Source organism: Saccopteryx bilineata, chromosome 6, assembly GCF_036850765.1.
Source record: "Saccopteryx bilineata isolate mSacBil1 chromosome 6, mSacBil1_pri_phased_curated, whole genome shotgun sequence".
Classification (NCBI taxonomy): domain Eukaryota; kingdom Metazoa; phylum Chordata; class Mammalia; order Chiroptera; family Emballonuridae; genus Saccopteryx; species Saccopteryx bilineata.
This window is the reverse complement of record NC_089495.1, coordinates 133,138,425-133,161,463: the sequence shown is the minus strand read 5'-3', so window position 1 is coordinate 133,161,463 and position 23,039 is coordinate 133,138,425. Positions and strand designations below refer to the sequence as shown.

The 23,039-nt window shown below is 51.4% G+C and overlaps 1 protein-coding gene across 2 annotated transcripts in view; it reads left to right on the top strand.

The window, feature by feature from the left end:
* PTPRN2 (protein tyrosine phosphatase receptor type N2) overlaps positions 1 to 23,039 on the top strand; it is a 485,678-nt gene that overhangs the window by 431,260 nt on the left and 31,379 nt on the right. For both annotated transcript variants that reach the window (XM_066238054.1, XM_066238053.1), the window contains exon 15: positions 16,520 to 16,667. In XM_066238054.1, the coding sequence (XP_066094151.1) occupies positions 16,520 to 16,667 (148 nt within the window). The remainder of the gene's footprint in view (positions 1 to 16,519; positions 16,668 to 23,039) is intronic.

Genomic DNA, 23,039 nt, shown 5'->3' with positions numbered 1-23,039 from the left:
TGAGAGAGGAAAGGAAAAAGAGTGAGACAGGAACATTGAGCTGTTCCTGTACGTGCCCTGACTGGGGATCAAACCGGCAACCTCTGTGTTTCGGGATGATGTTCTAACCAACTGAGCTATCTGACCAGGGCAATAGTGTGACTTTTTTTACACTTACAAAAATTACAGTAGTGTTATTTTTATTTTTGTCCCAGTCTTTCTAATAATTTCTGCACAGGAGAATTCCTGTCTTCCATCAACAATTCTTTTTGTGTGTGTGTATGTGACAGAGAGAGTCAGGGACAGACGGACAGGAAGGAAGAGACATGAGAAGCATCAATTCTTTGTTGTAGCACATTAGTTGTTCGTTGATTGCTTTCTCATATGTACTTTGACCAGGGGGCTACAGCAGACCAAGTGGCCCCTTGCTCAAGCCAGCAACCCTGTGCTCAAATGAGATGAGTCCATGCTCAAGCCGGTGACCTCAGGGTTTTGAACCTGGGTCCTCCATGTCCCAGTTTGATGCTCTATCCCAGGGGTCCCCAAACTATGGCCCACGGGCCACATGCAGCCCCCTGAGGCCATTTATCTGGCCCCCGCCATACTTCTGGAAGGGGCACCTCTTTCATTGGTGGTCAGTGAGAGGAGCATAGTTCCCATTGAAATACTGGTCAGTTTGTTGATTTAAATTTACTTGTTCTTTATTTTAAATATTATATTTGTTCCCGTTTTGTTTTTTTTACTTTAAAATAAGATATGTGCAGTGTGCATAGAGATTTGTTCATAATTTTTTTATAGTCTGGCCCTCCAACGGTCTGAGGGACAGTGAACTGGCCCCCTGTGTAAAAAGTTTGGGGACCCCTGCTCTATCCACTGTGCCACCACCTGGTCAGGCATTTCATCATTTCTTGAAAACAACAAACCATTTTCAATTCAAACGTGACTCCATTCTCTCAGTTCTCTCGTAGAGGAGCGTGGGATCCCCATGTTCCCCATCCTCTTCAGTTGCCTCCATGTCCTCTCTCCATCCATGTGCTTTCCATGAATTTCCTCAGACCTGCCGTCCAGCAGGCACTGTCTCTCTTCAGTGATGTCTAATTGACTGTGTAATCTGTCCATTACATTGATTGTTTCAAGGAGTATATTTTTCATTTGTATTCATTGTGTTTATTGTTTTTAAAATCTGCCTGCTGTGTTGCTCTTGTCTTATGCTGTGGATCCCTACTCTAAAATTTTTAGTCATTATAAACAAATGCAGTTCCTTACCCAGATTCCCAAACCACTCATGTGTTATAAATTCTAGCCTCAATCCTAGATGAGGTCCAGGGTCCGGCCATCCTCCCAGGTTGAGACCATGTGGAGACAGATAAACTTTCTTGTGTCCCGAGCCAACTCGTTCACGGAGAGTGCCCTTCTGAGGGTCCTGGTGTCTGTGGGGTCTCATGTCCAGCCCCTGCCTCCTACATGGCAGCATGTCCCCTTTGACCCCACGTGGGCAGTTAAAGCCAAGGCCTTGCCTTCCCCCTTCTCCCCCTACTCCCCCGCAAGACTTGAGCAACTTCAGGTCACACGGCTCCCGCTCTGGTTTTTCACTTCCTTGTTCATTTTGAATTCCTGAGGATTTCCCTTTATTTTGTGGAAAGCTGACTTGCCACTGTTCCAATATCTCTAGGTGACGATTAGAGGAGGCTCCTCAGATCACCTCATTCTTTGTATCTCTGGGAACATAAGTTCAGTGCAAGTCAGGCAGAGAACACAGTATGAATGGTGAGCTATCACTGATGCTGCGTCTCCGTGAAGGTCAGATCTAAGAACCAGCTTTATGTCCTGTGTAACAAAGAAGATGTCTTACAGGTGGAAGAAGGCCAGACAGGGGCCTTACCAGCTGGCTTCCTCTTTACCCTCTGTGTGCAGGCAGGGTATTACCTTGCTTCAGGTAGCACCTGCATGCCTGTGTGTCCCCTGTGAGCCATCTGGGTGTATGAGGACAGGAGCCTCAGGCAGCAGGCAGGTGGGCAGGTGAGCAGACCCTCAATGCTAAGAGCTGATAGCCGTGAAGAAATTCCAGGTGGCACACATGCTGTAACCATGACAAAGGCAGCTGTTGAGAGGGGTGGGCTTCAGGCTCCGTCGCCACATTGCACAGGAACCAGAAAGCACAGAAGGTGACATCTGGTCACCCACCATCCACTCCCACGTCACCTGCCAAACCTCGAGAACATGTAGGCGTATAATGCAGGCAGTCCACACATGACTGACACTTGAGCTGAAAAAGAATGAAAAATATATTTGATAGCCTTACCTCTAACTTTTCACCCTAAAAAGTAAAAATAACTTTTGATAGATCAACTCTCTTCTCTCTTCTGCATCCAACTCCTCACCTCAAAGCCATCAAATGAGGAATGTTTGCCACCATCTCCTGGTCACTGTGGCGGACACCTGAACCCTAATTGCTCCTTTCTCTCCGCTGGTGTGTTAGCTGTTTTCCTGCTGACGGGAAGTCTGAGAACACGAGCTCAGACCTGTGGGCTTCGTTCCCTTTTAGAAAGTGTGTCTGGTGAAGGGAAGACAAGTATTTGAGTCTTGTGTGACCTGCTCCAGTATTGATGACATTTCTATCCCCCCCCCCTTACTGCTCATGAGCCACTAGCCCATTGCTTTTAGGAAAAACCAAAGTACTCTGATTCCAATGAGCACCCTTAGGGTTTCTGCAAACATTTTCTTTCCTTTTTTATTTCTCTTTTTAGTGAGAGAGAGAGATACAGAGAGAGGAACAGACAGGCAGGGAGAGAGATAAGAAGCATCAGTTCTTTATTGCGACACCTTAGTTGTTCACTGATTGCTTTCTCATATGTGCCTTGACTGGGGGAGGGGGCTTCAGCCAAGCCAGTGACCCCTTGGTCAAGCCAGTGACCATCGGGTCATGTCTATGATCCCACACGCAAGCCGGAGACCTTTAGGTTTCGAACCTGGGTCCTCTGCATCCCAAGTTGATGCTGTATCCACTGCACCACCACCTGGTCAGGCTCTGCAAACCTTTTCTAAAGTGTGTGCAATCCAGTGTTTCCCGTCTGGATGTGGGAAGGAAGACTCCTGTCTGTGTCTCTGTGCTGGGTGACCTCACTGCGCTTGCTGGAGTTCTTTATTCCTCCTAAAACTCCATCAGAAAACTGTCATGAGCACCTCACTGGTGCAGCCCAGAAGAGGTGGAGGCTAAGAAAAGCTCTGTGCTGTGTAACGGGCAGAAGTCATTTGCATTGCTGGGCAACCATCCCCTCCCCTTCCTCTTCCTGAAGGGTTCCCTGTTGGAACCACTGTCATCATCCTTCAAGTAAAAATTGTCTTCTCTGGGCTCTTTTCTGTCCCTTTGTTGACTCTGTAGCTGTTGGGTCCTTGAGAGAACCTGCCCCTCTGTGACTTGAAGTTGACAATTTGGATTTTGCAGGTACCATCCAGCTGGGGCGGGTGGGTGGACAGCCACGGAGCATGTGAGTGACTCAGCCAGTGCGCAACACACAGACACAGTGACTCAGAGCCTGCCGCCATGACGACAGGTAGCCCTGCACACTCATCTCGCAGCTTTCCCTTGTCTGGGCAGCACCCTCAGCCCCGCGTGCCTGGGGCGCAGTGACGCCACTCACTTTGGGGGTCCTGTTCTTCTCCCAGACTCTGTTGACATCTCTGAGCACCACGTTCCAGCGGCTCCTCCTCCTGCTTCCCTTCCCGTCTGCTCCCCGGAACTCAAGGCTGGTTTGCAGCCGAATCTTGTACCTGAGTGAAAGTTGTAAGAACTGTGGCTCAAAGTGCCTTTCCCTTGTCAAAGGGACGTGGTGGAGGCCAGAATCCAGTTTTTTATTTTCTTGTTCAGTACGGACTGTGTACTTAGACATATTAATAAAATCGGCTGTGACACAAACGCGTGAGCGTGCATCTTTTGTATTTCCGAGTGATTCACAGCGAGGAGGTAGAACTGGTGCCCCAGCCAGCTGAACACATCACTGTCTCCTGTGCACCAGAGTCGCAAACACCTCCCCCATCCCCAGAAGCTCAGGAGGGTTCCACATTGCGCAGCCAGAGCAGCGCTCAGGTGGGGACAGGAAGGGGAGAGTTTGCTCCACTTAGAATGATTAGACCCATCTCTCCACCCTTCGTGTGGTGTCTTGCACACTGTCCACTGTCCCTCGCTCATCTCTGAGGGCAGCTAGGTCCTTGTTAGAAACACAACACCTTACATGGAGCATTTTGTTTGAGAAGCAGCTAGGTCAGAATTGTAAGATGCTGTAGGTCGATACTTTAAAACTTTTAAAAGGCAGACATTTGTGGAAATATCACACAATCTATGAATGTTTCTTCCAATTGGTACTTGTTGAAGCAGCTGCAGGCTGACATGTAAAACCGCCACGTTGTCAACAACGGTCTGTGGACTGGATTACAAAAGGAAGAGCAGCACACAAAATATATTTGGTGAAGGCAGGTGGTCAGGATGAACGGGGTCCTTTCATTACCATATTTCCCTTATTAACTGTATAATTAATTGCACATAGCCCAGGGAAGCTATGGGAATTGCATTTTGAGATGTATCAAAGCTGACTTAGGCTTCAGACGTCCGTGCAATTTACCATTAATGAAGCTGAGATGGAGGCCTCTGGTCTATAATTATTCCTTACTATTTGAATGACAAGCAAAGAATTTTATCAGCAGACTTTTAAATGAAAGAGGATTAGCAGCTAATGTGGAAATTGTTCATCTTCCTAATGAAAATAATTTTGAAGGAAATGTTTAGTGGAAAGAGAGGTTTGACAAGAGAGCGTGCACCATTAAAATAGCCATTTTCTGATACTCCATATGAGTTTGTCTGCATTTTTTCAGCAGGGTGCAAATATTTCTGGAAGTGAATGAATATTTTATAGGACCCAGAGCTGCTCATGCATCCAGGAATGGAGAAGGCAGTCTTCCCAAATAGCTAAGCAAAGGTGACAAAGAGTCTAAGAGCCAAAGCTGGAAAAATTTTAAATATATCAGAATATTCTAGAAGAAATGCTTATTAGCCCAGAAATCTGCCCTTCACCCCCTCTGAGCACTCGTGTGAGACTGTAGACAGTAAATGTTGTTAAAGAAAACTGTTCAGTGAAGCACCCGTATCCATTTGTCCCAAAGCACTCCGTGGCTCACTGCTGTGGCTCAGCGCCACCCCTGCATTTTCTACGACCCTTAACCCTTGCGTCCGACACGGAGGACACGTGGCATCCAAGTCAGAGGCTGCAGAGCTGTCCCACATTCTCAGGACGGGCCCAGGGGTGTCATGCCCTTGACTCATTCAGTAGATACTCGCCGCCACCTCAGGGAGCCGGGCTCTGCGTCCAACACTGGAGAGACTGCAGGGACTAAATAACGGGCTTTTTGGAGTGCCTCAAAACACTCCTATGTTTATCTCTTTGTCATGGCATCTCCCAGGGAGTTAATGGTGTGAACTAAACCTAAGTTCACAGCCCCACATTAGGTCCCATGTCGCTGTGAACAGGAGAAAAGCAGCTCCGTTCATTCAAATGGGACGGGCAGATCTAGGGACATTGCAGAGCTGTTCCCAGCCAAGCTGGACCCTGGAGCCCCACCGTGGTCTTTCCCAGGTTCTGAGCACCCCAGGAGGTGTACTGTCTGGGGCAGACACGCACTGTCTCATGTCTTTAAAATCCTTGTTTCTTCCAGCCTGATTCTGAGCTCAGAGCCCACCGGCCCTCTCTCACAGACATCCGTATCACCCAGGACCCAGTCTGTGACCCTGGTAGTGACTCTGTAACTGGCCCCCAGTGGTCGGCAGGGCCCACACAGTATCCCCCACTGTGTGGGAGGTAATCTTGTGAGGACGGCTCTTCTAACAGGCCATGGGCTTGCTGAAGCCCACACACTCGCACACCTCTGTATTTCAGACTGCCGCCTTTGTGTAAAAGTGTATCAGAGTATCCCAGGCTAATCTGAGTAAAAGTGTATCCAAGTATCCCAGGCTAATCTTGTCCATTTGGGGTGAAGCTATCGGCTGTTAACTTTCTGTTGTACTTTGGGCAAACTTCCGCGAGATTTCAAGCAGTGGCTAAAATGACCACAGTCAAAGATAAGAACGTTCTGTCCACATAACAGTGGGAATTTTTCAGGTTTCTACGTGGACTTCTGACTCTGACTGAGCTCTCCCCTCGCTGCAGCTGTGTGAGGGCTAAAATGTTGAGACAGTTACAGACTATTTTGCAAACTGAAGGGTTGCCGAAATTCAGGAAAATCGGGAGGAGCAGGCCGGATCTGTGTGAAATAAGCGGAAATCCCCTTGTCGGCTGTGTTGGCCGATCCTGGCAGCTCAGCCCCCTGCTCCTCTCCCCTCTGCCTCCTCCACAAGGAACCTCGGCCTGGCCGTCGGATATCTGCCACAATCCCAGCTGTGCCATCAATCTCCACCTGGAGCCTGTGACCTTTTAAAAGCATCTCTGTCACCATGTGGCTCTCTGGTTGAAAACTCTCCACGGCCTCCCATTGCTCTTACATTATCCTTGACCTTAAAGGCAGCCAGACTTGGGCGGTGAGCACACAACAGAGTGTGCAGATGTCGTATTATAAAGCCATACATCTGAATCTTAATGTTATTGACCAATGTTACCCCAATACTTTACTGGAAAAAAAAGAAACTTCAGATTTTTTCCCACCGCTGCCGCCAGCAAGCTCCCTCTGCCCCAGCGACCTGTGGCTCTCTCTGTCTGGGATGTGCCGGACCTTTCCCACTCAGGGCCGTCGCTGCCCCAGTCCGGTGCTGTCCCCCACAGTCCTGTGCATCACAAACTCCTCAAGAGCCAGCCACCCCCCATTCCCTTTTCTATCACTGTCTGCTCCTCTTGTGGACCCTGCTCTCTGAAGTTGTCTTTCTAAACCGCGCTTCTCTACTCACATGTGCTCTGTTCTCCAGTAAAAGAAGTCGGCCCCGTGAGGATAGAACTGCTGGGCAGGAACACAAAGCAGTCCCTGGCACGTCCCGTCTTCTTAACAGAATTCATTGAATGAGTGAATACATGACCAGAACCAGGACCTGAGCAGGTATCTGAGCTAAGATGCCCCTCTTCGCTCTCCCACAATGGGGGAAGAATCGGGCTTCGCTCTCCCATCCAGGTACTAACCAGGCCTGACCCTGCTTAGCTTCCAAGATCAGACGAGATCAGGCGTGTTCAGGGTAGTATGGCCGTAGACCGGGCTTCGCTCATAATCCCCATGCAAGTCTCTTCTGCCCTAGATGTAAATATTAATAGTTGTGCATTTGTGGAAAATGTTGTGTAATTCTCCTCATTGGTTTTCCATTTCTGATCCTTATTCATCTTTGTATTTTGCCTTCATTTTGAAGATGCTACATAAGATGATAAGAGCCACAAAATTGTTCCCGTAGAATTCCTTGAGCTTCTTCAGGAAGGACAGCCTGAGACAGAAAGTGCTCTGTCGTGGGGTCACTGTGGTCACATAGCTTCCTGCTCCTCCTCCTGTGGGAGACCTGTCACCTCCCCACACACCCACACAACGTGCACCAGTCTGCCTCCCATTTAGTGACAGGAGGTGTTGAGGACAGAGTTAGAAAGTTATTGACTTTTTTTGAAAGAGACAGGAAGGGAGAGACATAAGAAGTGTCAATTCTTTGTTATAGCACCCTAGTTGTTCATTGATTGCTTTCTCACATGTGCCTTGACCAGGGGACTCCAGCCGAGCCAGCGACCTTGGGCTCAAGCCAGTGACCATGGGGTCATGTCTGTGATCCCGCGCTCAAGCCAGCGGCCTCAGAGTTTCAAACCTAGGTCCTCAGTGTCCCAGGCCAATGCTCTATCCGCTGCACCACCTCCTGGTCAGGCCAAAGTCACTTACTTTCTAAAGTTATTAACACATTTCTGGAACAGAACGTGTGTGCTGTTGGCATTGTCCATTGGGTTCCAGGCATTTGTCTATGAAGCTGTGGTTTCCGTGGCTCGACAGAGGAAAGGTGAGTGAAGGTCCGAGCTAACCAAGCAGCTGTGGAGCCCAGACAGCATGTGGCCCTGGTCCGCAGCTGTCTGCTCTGCCCTCCATTCCCCAACAGCAGGGGACAGCTGCGTGCTGGCCAGTTCATGCTCAGGACTCCTGTCAGCGTGGCCACTGAGAGTCCGGGGCTTGTCTAGATTTGACCAAAACCCAATTATAACAAAAATACATGTACTGAGGCTTCCAGTCAGTTAAGTCCTGCCCCTTCAGGACTTAAGTTTCCTGACCTCCTGGGACACGTGTTCGAGGTGGTGCCACGCTGAGCCCACACTTCTGTCGCATGGGAGGCGGGGTCTTCTCCAGCAGCCTGCCCAGCAGAGCCCTGAGGAATGTTTTCTTCCGAGCTTCTGTGGGTTTTCAATTACAAGAGGATTTTAAATAGAACAGCTCCGCATCCGCAGCATGGGCACCTGCGTGGCGATTCTCCAGGTCTCCCTTTCCTGCCTCGACTACCTCTGGCTTGCTCACCCCCTCCTCCTGGACGAGGTGTGAGTTGGGGGCTTTCTCTCACGGGCTTAACATTTGGAAGCACTTGAATGTTTTCTTCTCCCATGCTCCAACAGCGTAAGGTTTCCATCACCCCTCATCCTGCTGGTGACGTCATAAGGAAGGGGTGTTGGTTTCTCAGTCAGTGGATGCTGTCAAGGAATGGAGTTCGAGGGTCACTGGCCCACGCATGTGCTACTCATTCTCCGAGGTTGTTCAGCTTGCGGACACATTTTAGAGGGAGAATTAGGAGCCCACGGCGCCGGCTCACATGCGTTGGTGAAGCTGACGGTGCTGCTGCAGGTGCCCCTGCTATGGTCATCCTTGTTTCTGCCGCCTCCTACATCTCCAGGGTGAGGGCGCCAGCTGCTCCCTGCAGATACATATGGGGGTTTCTGTGAGGGCTAGTGTCACACGGTAAAGAGAATAGACCACGTGGTATTTCCTTTATTCGTCCTGGTTCCTGGGTCCCATCATCTGCACTTCTTCAGGCTTCTCCAAACTGTGCCGACTCTTCCCAGGCGAACTACACATGGACGTCACGGAAACACAGGTCACGTTGACCTTTTCTGGGTCGGTGGTTTTGGCCCTTTTTAAAAAAATAATGAAATGTGTCTGTCTGCTCTGCATTCTAAGTTCCTGGTTCGCAGAGCAGAGCAACACAATGCGTGGTCAACTGCCCAGTGTAGCCGGCCGGCCCGTGACCAGAGTGAGCCATGGGCAGGTGTCCGGGGAACAAGCTGGTTCTGTCTGGGCTGAGTGTCCCTTTGTCGGCCTCAGATACTGATTTAAATGACGTGTGGTTCATGATTCCTGTTTCACTGAATCTTCCCTAAGCTGAGAAAGAGCAAAGGCACCCTCTCATCGCTTCGCTGTATCTGTCCTTCATGAGGGTTTGAATGCATTTCTTTAAAGTTCTGACTTTGCATCTCAGATATCTGAACGTGCCTGCTGCCAAACGTTCAGCAGCAATGCTGCAGTTATCCCTGGTGCAGCGCACTGTCGGCAGCCAGCACACCTTACCTGACCTGCTGCTCGCCATCCCGCCCTCCCCGCGTGCAAGCGTGCTCAACCAGCACGGCGGAACCCCTCTGCTCTCTCCTCCCAGCTTTTGTGTTGTTTGCTTGGAATTCAAACAATTAACATAATCATTTCCCTTTAATATATTATTGAAGACAGGTGACATTGTCTTTTTTTTTTAAGGGTGACACAGGTTAACATAATTATACAGGTTTCAGGTGCCCCATTCTACAATGCATCTCTGTACATCATATTGTGTGTTCATTACCCCCTGCCCCAATCAAGTTCTCATTTTGAAAGAAAAAAGTCATCATTTCCCCAAATCTCAGCGGGAGCAGCTGTCTGCTCGCTCTTGAAAGCATTCATGTAACTGTCGCATCGTAAAGCACAACCTCTCGTTCTCACAGGAAGGGCAGCAAAGCTCGACGTGCTCCTCATGGTGACCACCACAGTGGTCAGGAAGCAGCAAGACGTTGGTTGTACTGGGCACCAGGGGGGAGGGGGGAGCCAAAGCAGAGCCTGCCCATCATGAGTGGCTCTTCCAAAGCCCACTTCCTGCAACACGCCTTTTCCGCGTGGGCTGGAGTTTATTTCAGACACATCATTGTCAAAAGGAGTTTTATGGGGAGAACTTGGAAGACACCTTCTTTTTCTGATGAGAAGCTGAGACCCGCCATGACCACCCTCCCTGCCATCTGCACACTTGACGGTTCACTGGGCAACCAGCTCTGCCATTACATATGATGCCCATTTCACGGAGCAGTAAAGGGTCAGTGAGATCAGGTGGTTCGCCCCAAAGTACTCAGCAGCAACATCCCCGTGCGGGGACGGGACCTTCTGTTTATCGCACTAAAGTCTTTCCAAGTCAGGTCTGGTGCCTTCTTCGTTTTCTTCGTTTTATTAGCGTTGCTTTCCTACCCGGAAAAGCTCCTTCAGGCCCCATTAAGGCTTTGTGAGTGATGGAGACATTACCCTGAAGCTGCACTGTGTTCTAGCAGTTATTAACAAAACCCAGTTACGCTCCAGGGCATCCCAAATGCTCCATTTTCCTAGAAATCGCTCTCCTGACCCTCAGGGGCTTGACAATTCTATCAGAAGAGAGTACAGAAAATATTTAGGCCAAATCAGCGCACGGTGGGCACATCTCCATCAGATAATGGCAATAGCACTTTTCATTCCAAAGGTTTGGGATTCTGTGCAAAATGAGGCCATCAGAGGCAGAAACTAGTTGGTTTATCTGACACACGGAGGCTGTTTTCTGAAAAGTCACCTGGTGGCATGCAGTCCTTGTCCCTCAGAGACTATTGGTGGTTTTCCTGCCCAAATGATCCAATCGTGTGCTCTACAAAAAGAAGACGGGAGAGGGGGGCCTGAAAGGAGGAAGTCCTTGGATTGGGTTAATACCTCATGAAATAGGGCTCATGAAAGCTGGCCCTGGTGGGTCGGCTCATTGGATTCAGAGCATCGACCCAGCACGCAGACGTCTGGGTTCTATTTCTGGTCAGGGCACGCAGGAGAAGCGACCATCTGCTTCTCCACCCCTTCCCCTCCCCTTTTTTCCCCTCTTCCCCTCCCACAGCCAGCGGCTGGATTAGTTTGAGTGTCAGCCCCAGGCACTGAGGATAGCTCAGTTGATTCCAGCATGGGCCCCAGATGGGGGCTGTTGGGTGGATCCCAGCCGGGGCTCATGCAGGAGTCTATCTCCCATCCTCTCACTTTAAAAAAAACTAATAAACAAAACAAAACTGATATTATTATCAGCAGGCAGAAAACTCAAGCCCAAGTGCATCATAGCCCGTGGTCAAAGCTAAGGCCATGTAGTCTGACAGCAACAGTGTGTGCTGGTTCCTAACTTGGAAAACGCATTTTCCCATGAGTAGCCGGTGCAGGGGAAGCTTTTCAGAGGATACATTGAGTCCAGGTCCTTGGATGGGATCAGAATTCAAGATTTAGACACTTCTCATTCGGGACTCATCTAGGGTCACCTGGAGTATATCCCCCGCCAGACTTCATGACTATGAATGTGTGCTGAGCTCTTCCCGCCAGGACCCCTTTCAGAACTGCTACCCATCGCCCCCAGAGTGGAGAGCGAGCGAGCGAGCAATCCGAAAGGTGAGCGGCGGCATCCACATGAGGTATCTGAGCTCCTCAGAGCGAACCAGCTCGTACTGTGCACCGCTCGGCATGGTCTGTGTTGTCAGGAGGCATGGGGGGTAAGGGGTTCACTCCTGCACCTGGCTGACACCCGCTGATACTGTTCGCAGCATCTCCTCCCTAGAGCTCCAGTTCGGAGCCAGAACAGGACTGCAGAGTGGTCACGGCCCACTGGGGGAACGGGCTCTAGAAACACCCACTCCCCGTGTGGTGACGGCTCTCAGCACGCCCCGAGGAGCCAGCTGGCTCAGCGCACAGGAGTTCACAGGCCTGAGACGTCTGGCGGGACAGCACCACATCGGGGCTCTGAGGGAGGCTCAGAAGTTCAGAAGCAGGGAATCAGGGGGAAGCATAGTCTGCACCTCGCTGTCCTTCGAGTGTACCAGACCTCGTTAGACGGTGGCACCACCAGTTCAGCACCAACTTCGCCACAATGCCTGCGTCCCCCAGAAAGGAAGAGGGCAGCGAGGAGACAGTGGAAGGTTCCAAAGTCCTTGTGTGACTTTCTTGGACAATTCTCCCATGTTTCAGAGGCGAAGGCAGGTATGGAAGGATGCCCATCACGGGTATAAAATTTTTGTGATTCAAATTACCTATGGAAATCTCAAAGTAACGAGCTATCATTCGGCAATATTAGCTCTCTGCCCAAAGCACATGCTAAGTGAACCCCATTCTCACAAAAAGTAACCCCCCGAGAGGAAGGAGACCCTGATGCCGACGGCTGTCGCACAGGAGAAAGTGGTCGAGTTCACAGAGACAAGGTTATAGAGCAGCAGTGTCCAATGTGGAGTGGGTCGTAGGGCAGGAAGCTCAGACCGGGCGGCGACAGGCATGTCCAGTCAGACCCGAGAAAAGCAGTTGTGTTGGCACTGACCTCAAAGGCTAGACGTTCACTGCAGGAGGATCGGCGTGAACCACGTGCAGAGTGTGGTGATGCCCGGGGTGGGGGGTCTTGTGGGTGAGTCGGAGGTTAGGAAGGTGAAGTCTGGATGAAAGACAGGCAGGTCCCAAAGTGGGTGGCATTTTGCACCAAAACCACTGACCTGGTCTCCCTGTGAAGGCACCAGGACGATGCCCAAGGTGAGGTGTGGTGAGCAGATGGCTGGGGGGGGGGGGGGCACCGGTATGTCAGGCACTGACTTGGGCTCTGTTGCCGCCCAGCAGCTGGAGGCTTCAGGCTGTTGGTATGACTTCTCAGGACCCTCAGTTTCCCCATATGTCAGATGCAAGCCCCCTCTCAGCATCTTTTCAACTGAAACGAGAAAATCCTATAACGCGGGTGGTGTCAGAAGCTTAAATGACAGCGACCAGCACTGAGGAGAGAAAAGGCAGCCCCCACCTGAGCCAGAGGGCGGGGGGTGGGGAGACATGATCGAGTCTTTGGGGGAGCTCTTAGCAGCTTTTGTCTTCTCCTCACTGTGGGGCTGTTGATGTAATAAAAGTTACTATTTTTAAAGCACTGAGGCCACCCACCATCACCACCACACCCCCTGACACACACACACTTATATCAGATCAAAGTACCCGAAAGCTTTTAGAACACCTGGTAAATGGCGTCTCTGGGGAAAAGAATGTGACTCGTGTTCCAGTTCTTGCCATAAATTTAGAAACCTGAGTGACCGTGCAGCATGACTTCACTTCCCAGGGCCAAGATAATGGGGAAATCTAAGCAGCTGCAGTTTGCAGGAATTAAGGTAACATCCCTGCTGCCCTGCAGACAGCATTCGAGGTTGGATTAAACCTGCTGAGGTCTGTCACATGTCATCGAAAGAACCTTGTTCTCTCAGAGAGCTGCCTTGAGGAGCATTTTCCAGAGAGAAGTGAGGCTCCGGCCTCACTTTGTAAGATGTGCACAAACCAGGCCCCAGAAAAGCAGCTGTGGAATCACTGAGACAGGATGCGTCAGCCAGGACACACCCTACCCCAACCTCGCCACAACCCCCCACCCTGCCGCCTGTGCCCCTCACACAGGGTGTTTTAGGCAAGATAAGTGAGTGAGCATTTTCACAAACTTCAACATTGAATCACACAACAGTATCGTCCTTACTGGGAGGACATCGAGACAAAAATATGTCTGATGTTCCACCATGGTCGTCTGAAAAGAGAGCAGTTTATAGTTCACGTTTTCTAGATGGAGCTCCTTAAACATGCCTTTTCCCCACTGGCAGAACCCCAAGGGCATGGGGGGTTAGGCACCATCCGTGGGCAGATACATTTCTCGGGCTCAGGGCAATCGGAGCCTCTGTTCACAAGGAGGGACACTCTGAGTTCACAGCTGTGTTGTGGGAACGTGTTCGCCATGTGGCCACGCGGGTCTCGCTCACGTACACGGAAGGCCACCTGAAGGTCCCTCAGCGACTCAAACATGTGTGACAGTCATCTCCTGGGCCCCAGCCTCCGGCCCCACCTGTGGGGGCCTCAGCTGCTGGGCCTCTGGGGATGACTCCCTCCCCTGCAGCATCTTCTTAGACCTCGGCTGAGAGGTGCGGACGCCTTGCAAGACTGTCTATGAGTGCCCTTCCTTTTCTCAAATTTCTGTCCTCTCCTCCACCCGCCCCCAGAGCAGGAGCCCTGAGCAGGGAAGCGGCTGAGAGCACTTGAGGGGGGCAAGGGGGCAGACAGCAGGCCAATCCTGCCCCTGGGAGTGACCTGAGCTGGGGGACGAATCAGAGTGAGTGGACGGTGGGGGCTGACAGTGGAGTCGGGGTGGACATTGAGAGACTGTGAACACATGGCTGGACATTGGCGTGTCTGACAACTGAGACCTGGTTAGTGTGTCAGAGTGTGTGTACCTGACCTCTCAAACTTGGGCAGAGTGTGTGTGTGTGTGTGTGTGTGTGCGCGTGCGCGCACACACGTGTGTCTTACTTTGTGGATATATTTGAAAACCTGTGTCCACATGTGACATATTAGAAACCCACACACAAAATGTTGGAGGATGAACCCATTATTCCTTTGGGCACAATATTAATACCATAGCCGGGTTTGGCCCTTTGAAATGCTTTCTCCTGAAGTCAAGGCCATTTCTTGAGTGGATGGATAAATATAGCACATGGACAGTGCTGGCCAGGCGGCTGGGGTGGGGAAGGCTGTGTCCAGGGCCCTTTGTTCCTTGTCCACTTCTCATGATGGCGGCGACAGGTGCGTGCCCAGAAAACGGCTCTCAGCAGAGCAGGAGAGTCAAGGTATTTGGTTTTGGTGTTTTTGCCTTTGTTTTTGTTACTGCCACCAGCTGTTTAGTATTTTGCACACACCGGTGCAGCTCAGTATCTGTGATGCCGCCCACCCAGCAGATTCAGAAAAGCCAATTATGAGAAGAATGAGCTCTGTGCAAACAGAAATGGGAACGAGGGACAGCGAGCCCCACGTGGCGGCCCTTGCTCCCGGCCCCAGAATTACAGTACATGATGCAACAGACATCTACCTGGCATCTGTGGGGATTCGTGGACGTCAGGGTCAGAGCTAGGATCCCCACTCTCTCTGTGCATCTCTTCATTAAATAACACAGCTGTCCGTCTCACAGGGTGATGGGTGCAGGCCTTCCCTGATGGCGGGGTTTCGCCTGACCCCACCAGCCGCCTGCTCAGTGCTTTTGCTGTATTCTGAACTAACGGTCTCTGGAGGGTGCAGTCCCGCTCCTATCTGAGGAGGCTTCCGGAATTAACTGCCTACACGTGATTTTGATTGGGTACATACCATAGTTTCAAAGTGTGTTGTATAGTTTCAATGGAATAATTTCAAATATTTATTGCAACATAGTTTCTGTTCGTAACCACTGGTTCTCTGAGGAAAAGAAAATGAGTTCCAGCGCCAACATAATTCCCTGGGCTGTTTTCCCAGATGGATGCTCAGCAGGGGTTCAGTGTAGCCCTGTCTCTTTCACCTTTCCCTGTGTCCGCCACCCAGTGACAGTAACAGTAACTGGTTTTTTGTTGTTGTTATTATTTTTCTGAAGTGAGAAACAGGGAGACAGACAGACTCCCTCATGCGCTCGACTGGGATCCAGCCGGCATGCCCACCAGGTGATGCTCTGCCCATCTGGGGCATTCGTTGCGCCATTGTAACCAGAGCCATTCTAGCGCCTGAGGCAGAGGCCATACAGCCATCCTCAGCGCCCGGGGCCAACTTTGCTCCAGTGGAGCCTTGGCTGCGGGAGGGGAAGAGAGAGACAGAGAAAGGAGAGGGGGAAGAGTGGAGAAGCAGATGGATGCTTCTCCTGTGTGCCCTGGCCCAGAATTGAACCTAGACTTCCACACCCCAGGCTGACGCTCTACCATGAACGAACTGGCCAGGGCCAATGGTAACTATTTTGTGTAACTGTCCATCCCTTTTCTCTCCCAATTTCCAAGCCCAGTGGCCACTCCCAGAGCTCCTACCACCCTAGCCAGACATGCAGAGCCCCGTCCCCTCGCGGACATACCTGCACCCATGCCTGCCCCCCTGCAAACCCTGTCATCTTACAAGCACATGCAGCGGACCCCCCTGAAGGCTTCCACCCTGCCAGCGCACTCCTGGCTAGAAACACATCTGCCCAGTTGTTGTTGGTCAGTCAGTCTGGTCTCCCACGTGCACGTCCTTTTCCCCAGTCACAGCTAATAATGGCCGAGGAGGGGATGCTGTGGTCTGAGTGTCCGTCCTCGCAGCCCAGGCTCAGCACCTAGGTCACATGTGATGGATACCTCTGAACCAACCTCGGCGGTGTTTTGTGCACCTGGGCCATCTGTATCCCTCTCACCAGAGCTGCCAGGAACCAGCTCCCTAACCCGGGCACTCAGGTGAGGTGTGGCTGCGCCATCACGACCCCCGGGGCCCAGCCACTGCCTGACCCTGTCTCCCATTGCAGGCCTACATGGAGGACCACCTGAAGAACAAGAACCGCCTGGAGAAGGAGTGGGAGGCTCTATGTGCCTACCAGGCGGAGCCCAACAGCTCAGTCGTGGCCCTGCGAGAGGAGAATCTGCCCAAGAACCGGAGCCCGGCTGTGCTGACCTGTAGGTACCGGCAGGGGCACTGGCGGGGGAGGGCAGGCATAGGTTGCACTGTTATTCTTATGGTGGGGAAGTCCTGTCCTCGCCATCCCTCACCCCGCACCTTATCTGCAACCCTCTCTGCAGCGATCTATTTCCCACGTTGAATGCCAATGTGGACATCGCCTTGTGAGGCTGTTCCCAGACCAAAACACAGAATCCGTTCCTTGCTTAGGAGTCCAGGACAAAGTCCTGAAACCATGGTGGGGACATGCCCCCGACCTCCCCCCCGAAGTACTTGCTTACTCTGTTGGCTTTCACTGTGGGATTTGAAACTTGTTTCCTTTTGTATTTTTCCTAAGTGAGAAGCGAGGCAGGGAGGGGATCCGCTGCAGACAGACTCCTGCATGCACCCGACTGGGATCCACCCAGCATGCCCACCAGGGGGTGATGCTCTGCCCATCTGGAGCATTGCTCTGTTGCAACCAGAGCCATTCTAATGCCTGAGGCAGAGGCCATGGAGCCATCCTCAGCGCCGGGCCAACTTTGCTCCAATGGAGCCTTGGCTGCAGAAGGGGAAGAGAGAGATAGAGAGGAAGGAGAAGGGGAAGGGTGGAGAAGCAGATGAGCGCTTCTCTTATGTGCCCTGACCAGGAAATCGAACTCAGGACTTCCACACGCCAGGCCAATGCTCTACTGCTGAGCCAACCGGCCAGGGCCTGAAACTTTTTTTCTTTTTTTTTTTCTTTCTTTTTTTTTTTTTTTTGAAGCTGGAAACGGGGAGAGACAGTCAGACAGACTCCCGCATGCGCCCTACCGGGATCCACCCGGCACGCCCACCAGGGGCGACGCTCTGCCCACCAGGGGGCAATGCTCTGCCCCTCCGGGGCATTGCTCTGCCACGACCAGAGCCACTCCAGCGCCTGGGGCAGAGGCCAAGGAGCCATCCCCAGCACCCGGGCCATCTTTGCTCCAATGGAGCCTTGGCTGCGGGAGGGGAAGAGAGAGACAGAGAGGAAGGAGGGGGTGGGGGGTGGAGAAGCAAATGGGCACTTCTCCTATGTGCCCTGGCCGGGAATCGAACCCGGGTACCCCACACGCCAGGCCGACGCTCTACCGCTGAGCCAACCGGCCAGGGCTGAAACTTGTTTCTTAACATCTCTGAGCCTCTTTACCATCTGTAGTTGAGATCGTACTGCCATTCTTTCAATGTAACAGCAGTCGGGGTTCGAGGGAACTAGCGTGGATGCCAGTGAGCTATAGGCATGTCATTCTCATAGGCTCTAGAGGCAAATGACCCGTACAGGTCTTCCTCCTGACCCTGCAGAGGACTGTCTACCAGGTGTCTGACCACAGACACCCCAGGTCGACCTCTTCCAAAGCCTTTTGCCAAGAAGAAATGGCCCTGGCATGGCATGGTCTCCCCCACACCTGCCCTGGCAGAAGCTGAAAAACACTCAGGCTGCAACAATAACTTGAGGGTCACCTGCACACACACGTCCCAGACTCAACAACCTCAACTCTACATTTGGCCATGTTCACACGCGCATGTGCGTATGTGTGTGTTTATTGTTTGAACTACTTCAAAGTGACTTTCAGGCATCGTGCTTTCTAAACCCTTTGGCCTATGTCTCCTAAAAATAAGGACATTCTCCTGCATAATGACAGCCTGTTGGTATAACTGAGAAAATTAACAATAACCCCTAATACCCAGTTTCAGCCCACCTCCTGATGTCCCCAGTCACATTCCTTTCCACAGCTTTCGTTTGTGTTTTAACCAGGATGCGGCATAAAGCTTTGTATTTTACATCTCTTTAATTATTGTGACACACCCCCTTGTTTTCTGGAGTGGTCTTCTCCCAGTGACAGGGCCCTCTGTCAACTGTCACAGACCAGCAGGGAGCCTGGCCACTTTGCTAGGTCCATGTGAGGCTCCCTGCCCACTTCCCAGACCTGCGCCCGGACACAGAGGCCCAGGGCACAGGAGGTTGAAACCAGCCATGTCTGCATGACGCCTCAGCAAACACGACCAGCAGGCTTCGGTGGCCTCACCTTGAGGACGTGTGACAGCCCAATCCTGTTCACCTGGCCAGTGACAAGAACCTTGACAGTGATGGTTGCCCACCTCCTCTCTGTCCTTAGTGGGGAGAGCAAACCATCACTGAGGGCGCTATCTCTTTGTTACCTAGTAGACGATTCCACCTGGACAACGTGGAAGCTCACACCTGGTAAGAGCTCTTGGTTCAGACAGAGACACGTCTGTCACCCCCATCTGTTTGCCCCACCACCCACTCAGGATGTTGGCCTTTCCCTTTCTGATGCCTTTCCTGAGTATGCGGCAGGGTGTGGCTGCCAGAGGTGTCCACTCTGTGTGGCCGTCCATCTGCTGCAATGAGGCCTCATCACCGTGGATTAGGAGCGTGGCATCCATATGGCCACGTGTCTGCCATGTGCCGTGGGAGCTGGGTTGCAGAGTCCCAGTCTGCCTGTGAGACCCTCTCTGACAGGCAGTGCTGTGTCATTGTGCTGGATTGGCCCTTGCAGTGCCCACATCCCAATCTGTAGGACCCTGAACGTGTTACCCGACGTCACAAAGGTCGCACTGAACCTGACCTAACATTAGGGAGGTTTTTCTGGACGTCGTCGGGGGACATGTGCCCAAAGGAGGTAGACGTAATGTGAGGACTCGACTTGCCGTTAAAGGCAGAAGAGGGGCTGGGGGCCCTGGGGCTCAGGCAGCACCCTGAAGCAGAGAAAGGCCAGGGACTATTCCCCAGAGTTGGCGGGAACCAGCCCGCCAACAACCTGGGTGAAGGCACATCCAGATGCTGAATGTTAGCGCTGTGCATACAGATATGTGGTGTTCAAGCCAGTGGGTTTGTGCAGCACCACGGGACTCTCACATACGGACAAGTGAGTTGGAAGGTGTGAGCTGAGGGGGGCACAGCGCGGCTCCAGATCCAGTCACACACCGTCATCTCCGCCATAACTCAGAAACCGATCGGGAATACATTTGCGTCTGAGTGAAGAACTGCCCGTTGGTCTCGGGATGGAAGTGGAGATGCCTCTCAACCCAGAAACCTCCTTCCCCGGGATGTGAGACCTGGACCAGTGGGCTTCTCAGAGTCGTGCGCCTACTGGTCGAGTCTGTGGTCCTTCTGTGGGTTTGGTTTCTGAGAGATCTTCAGAGATGCTGGTGAAACTAGCCAAGTAATGAGACATGAGACAGGAAACCTAACGACTATATTCCAGGGCAGTCGTGCCCCTGAGACCTGCTCTCGCTGCACTTGGAGCTGGAAAGCCAGACCTGAGCCTCTGCCTGTGAGCTTCCTAGGTGGCGGAACGGGGCCGGTCCAATTCTCCCACCATCTTCAGATGTTGGCAGGTGCTCTGGATCTGGGATCTCAGCCACACTGGTCTTCTGGAATGCAGCCTTGTTCTGATCCCAGGAGACACTGACCAGAACCGCATTGCCTTTCCTAAGTGTCTGATGATCTTTCTAGTTTGAGCTGAGAGTTTCCAAAAAGCTAAGAGCAGAGCAGCCACTCACTCACTCGCTGAGGAAGGGATGCTGTGGAAGAAGCAGGAACCAGCCCTCTGAAGAGGACCTACCACCTCCGTGCAGGGGCCTCATGACCACGCTGTTGTCTCACGTTCCCTGGTCTGCAAAGGAGCAGTCTAGTTGGCACTTCGGAGTCCTGAAACAAACATGATATAAAAATACATTGCTTTTAGCCCTGGCTGGTTTGCTCAGTGGTAGAGCCTGGTGTGTGGAAGTCCCGGGTTTGATTCCTAGTCAGGGCACACAGAAGAAGCACCCATCTGCTTCTCCACCCTTTCCCCTCTCCTTTCCCTCTGTCTCTCTCTTCCCCTCCTGCAGCCAAGGCTCCATTGAAGCAAAGTTTGCCCGGGTGCTGAGGATTGCTCCATGGCCTCCACCTCAGGCACTAGAATGGCTCCGGTTGCAACGGAGCAACGGCCCGTTAGGCAAAGCATCGCCCCCTGGTGGGTATGCCAGGTGGATCCTGGTCAGAGACAGGTGGGAGTCTATCTCTCTGCCTCCCCACTTCTCACTTCAGAAAAATAAAAAATTTTTTAAAATTTAAAAAAGGAAAAAGAACATATTGCTTTGCCTCAACTATGACAAGTCCAAATCAATAAAGACATCTGTGTGTGTGATTGGTGGAGTCCTCAGACCAGCACGCACAGCCAGTAGACCAAAGGTAAAGAGCCAGGCTCCGTGTTCACAGTGTATCATCATCTATGGGGCCATGAACCAAGAGCAGGAACTGGGGTCACTGATGCTGTTGCCCTTGTCCTACCCAGAGCCCTGACCCTCTGGTGTGCAACACTGACCCGTCACCAGGCACACCCCACACTTCCACAGCCAGAGCATCAAAGTACATCATCTGGCCAGAATAATGGTTTAATCCAGTGGTTTCCAACCTGCCAGTTCACCAGAAATTCCGCGCCCACCCATGAAAGAGTGAACCACCTTGATGTTGTATGAAGATCATAGACCCAATGATCTTAGTCAAATTTGCTTATGCTCAGGGTGACTGCCACTGAATCAGCCGGTATCACTGATGAAAATATTACTAAGGTTGTCTCAGATAGCTTTGGAACTTGTAGGCTTGTCCAAACAACCTTTTGCACCATGCAGAATGTTTACAAATCATGCATGGTAGAAAAAAAGCATTCAGACAAACTCATGTAGTGTTCAGTGCATCGCACATGTGCAGTTCTGAAATCAAGCACCCGCATGTCCTGTGTTGCCCTATTCTGAGGGATAAGATGAAATTTCCTTTGTGGCATGTTTCCATTTCCACCAGCTGGGTCAGCAATCCCCACATGTAAAAAGGTTGGAAACCACTAGTTCAACCTAAATCTTGAAAGGAAACTGAGACAGAGGGAGAGCTTTGGCAGCCCTCTGGAATGAGTGAATGCTGGCCTTGAGCAGGACCCCGGAGCCCTAAGGCCGCCGGCAGCACCAGCACCGTCTTCCAGGGACAGGAGATTGCAGAGCCGTGCCTATCAGTCCACATGGTCGATGTGAGCCACAGAACCAGTTATGGGAAACCCCGTCCTTAGAGATCTGTGAGGTTAGCGGCCTAGGAAGCCTTTGTGAGCTCTCCATTGGTGGTTCAGATGGAACAGGGGTGACGGCACTTCCCTGGATGGACTCATCAATGACTGAGCTGCCGTGGCCTCCAGAGGACCCTGCTTGTCCACCTTCAAGGGTTCTTTGCCCTCGTAATAATCAAGAAGATTCTTCTGCCTGACCGGGCAGTGGTGCAGTGGATAGAGCATCAGACTGGAATGTGGAGGACCCAGGTTTGAGACTCTGAGGTCGCCAGCTTGAGCGCGGGCTCATCTGGTTTGACAAAGGCTCTAGCAAGAGGTCATTCACTCTGCTGTAGCCACACACACACACACACACACACACCCGTCAAGGCATTTCTGAGAAAGCAATGAACGAACAACTAAGGTACTACAACAAAGAATTGATGCTTCTCATCTCTCTCCCTTCCTGTCTGTCCTTCTCTCTGACTCTCTCTGTCACAAAATAAATAAATAAATAAAAATTTTTAAAAAGATATTGTTTAAAAAAAAAAAGATTCTTCTGTTGAAATTTATGGAAATTATCTTACATTTACTAACAATACCACGCATCATAAATAAGTTTTGTCAATTCAATTGGCTTTCAATGTCTTAGGTCTGTGTTTATAACTTAGACCTTGTTCCTATATTCCTGGCTCTCTTCCAAGCATCACGGTGAGTGCTGTGTGTGAGCCATTTATCACAACCACCCTGTGAGTTAGACATCGTTACCCTGCACTTTCGACAACAAACCTGACACTGAAATATGGAGTGATTAACCCAGACCTCACCTGACCCACCGGCGGCAGACTGAGGACCAAACCTGGGCCCTTAGTTGTAGGCCACACAGCCTTGGCCAGGTCACTCAGTGGTTCTTTCTGGGCCTTAGTTTTTTCAACCTAAAACGGAGACCAGTTCCAGTCCAGTCACAGCACAGCATCCCCGGAAGAAGGGAGATGGCAGGTATGAACTTATATTTAGAACAGACAGGATACCAGAGGCACTGGAAGAATAGTTCTTGGACAAGGCAGCGCCCGCCAAACGGCACATGCTTGAAACACTCAGAAACAGCGCCCGCATGTGGGTGGGGGAGGAATAATTCAAGTTTCTTCGCAATGGATGTCTCCTTTCCTCCTTGATAAAACTGACGACTGCAGGTCTTTTTAAAGTGACTGGGGTGACGTTGGTTAATAACATGACATCATACTGAAGTCAAGGGAAGGTCACCACCACAGACGGTGTACAGGAAATGCTGAAAGGGGCCCTTCTGCCTGAAACAGAAAGACAAAACTGTGA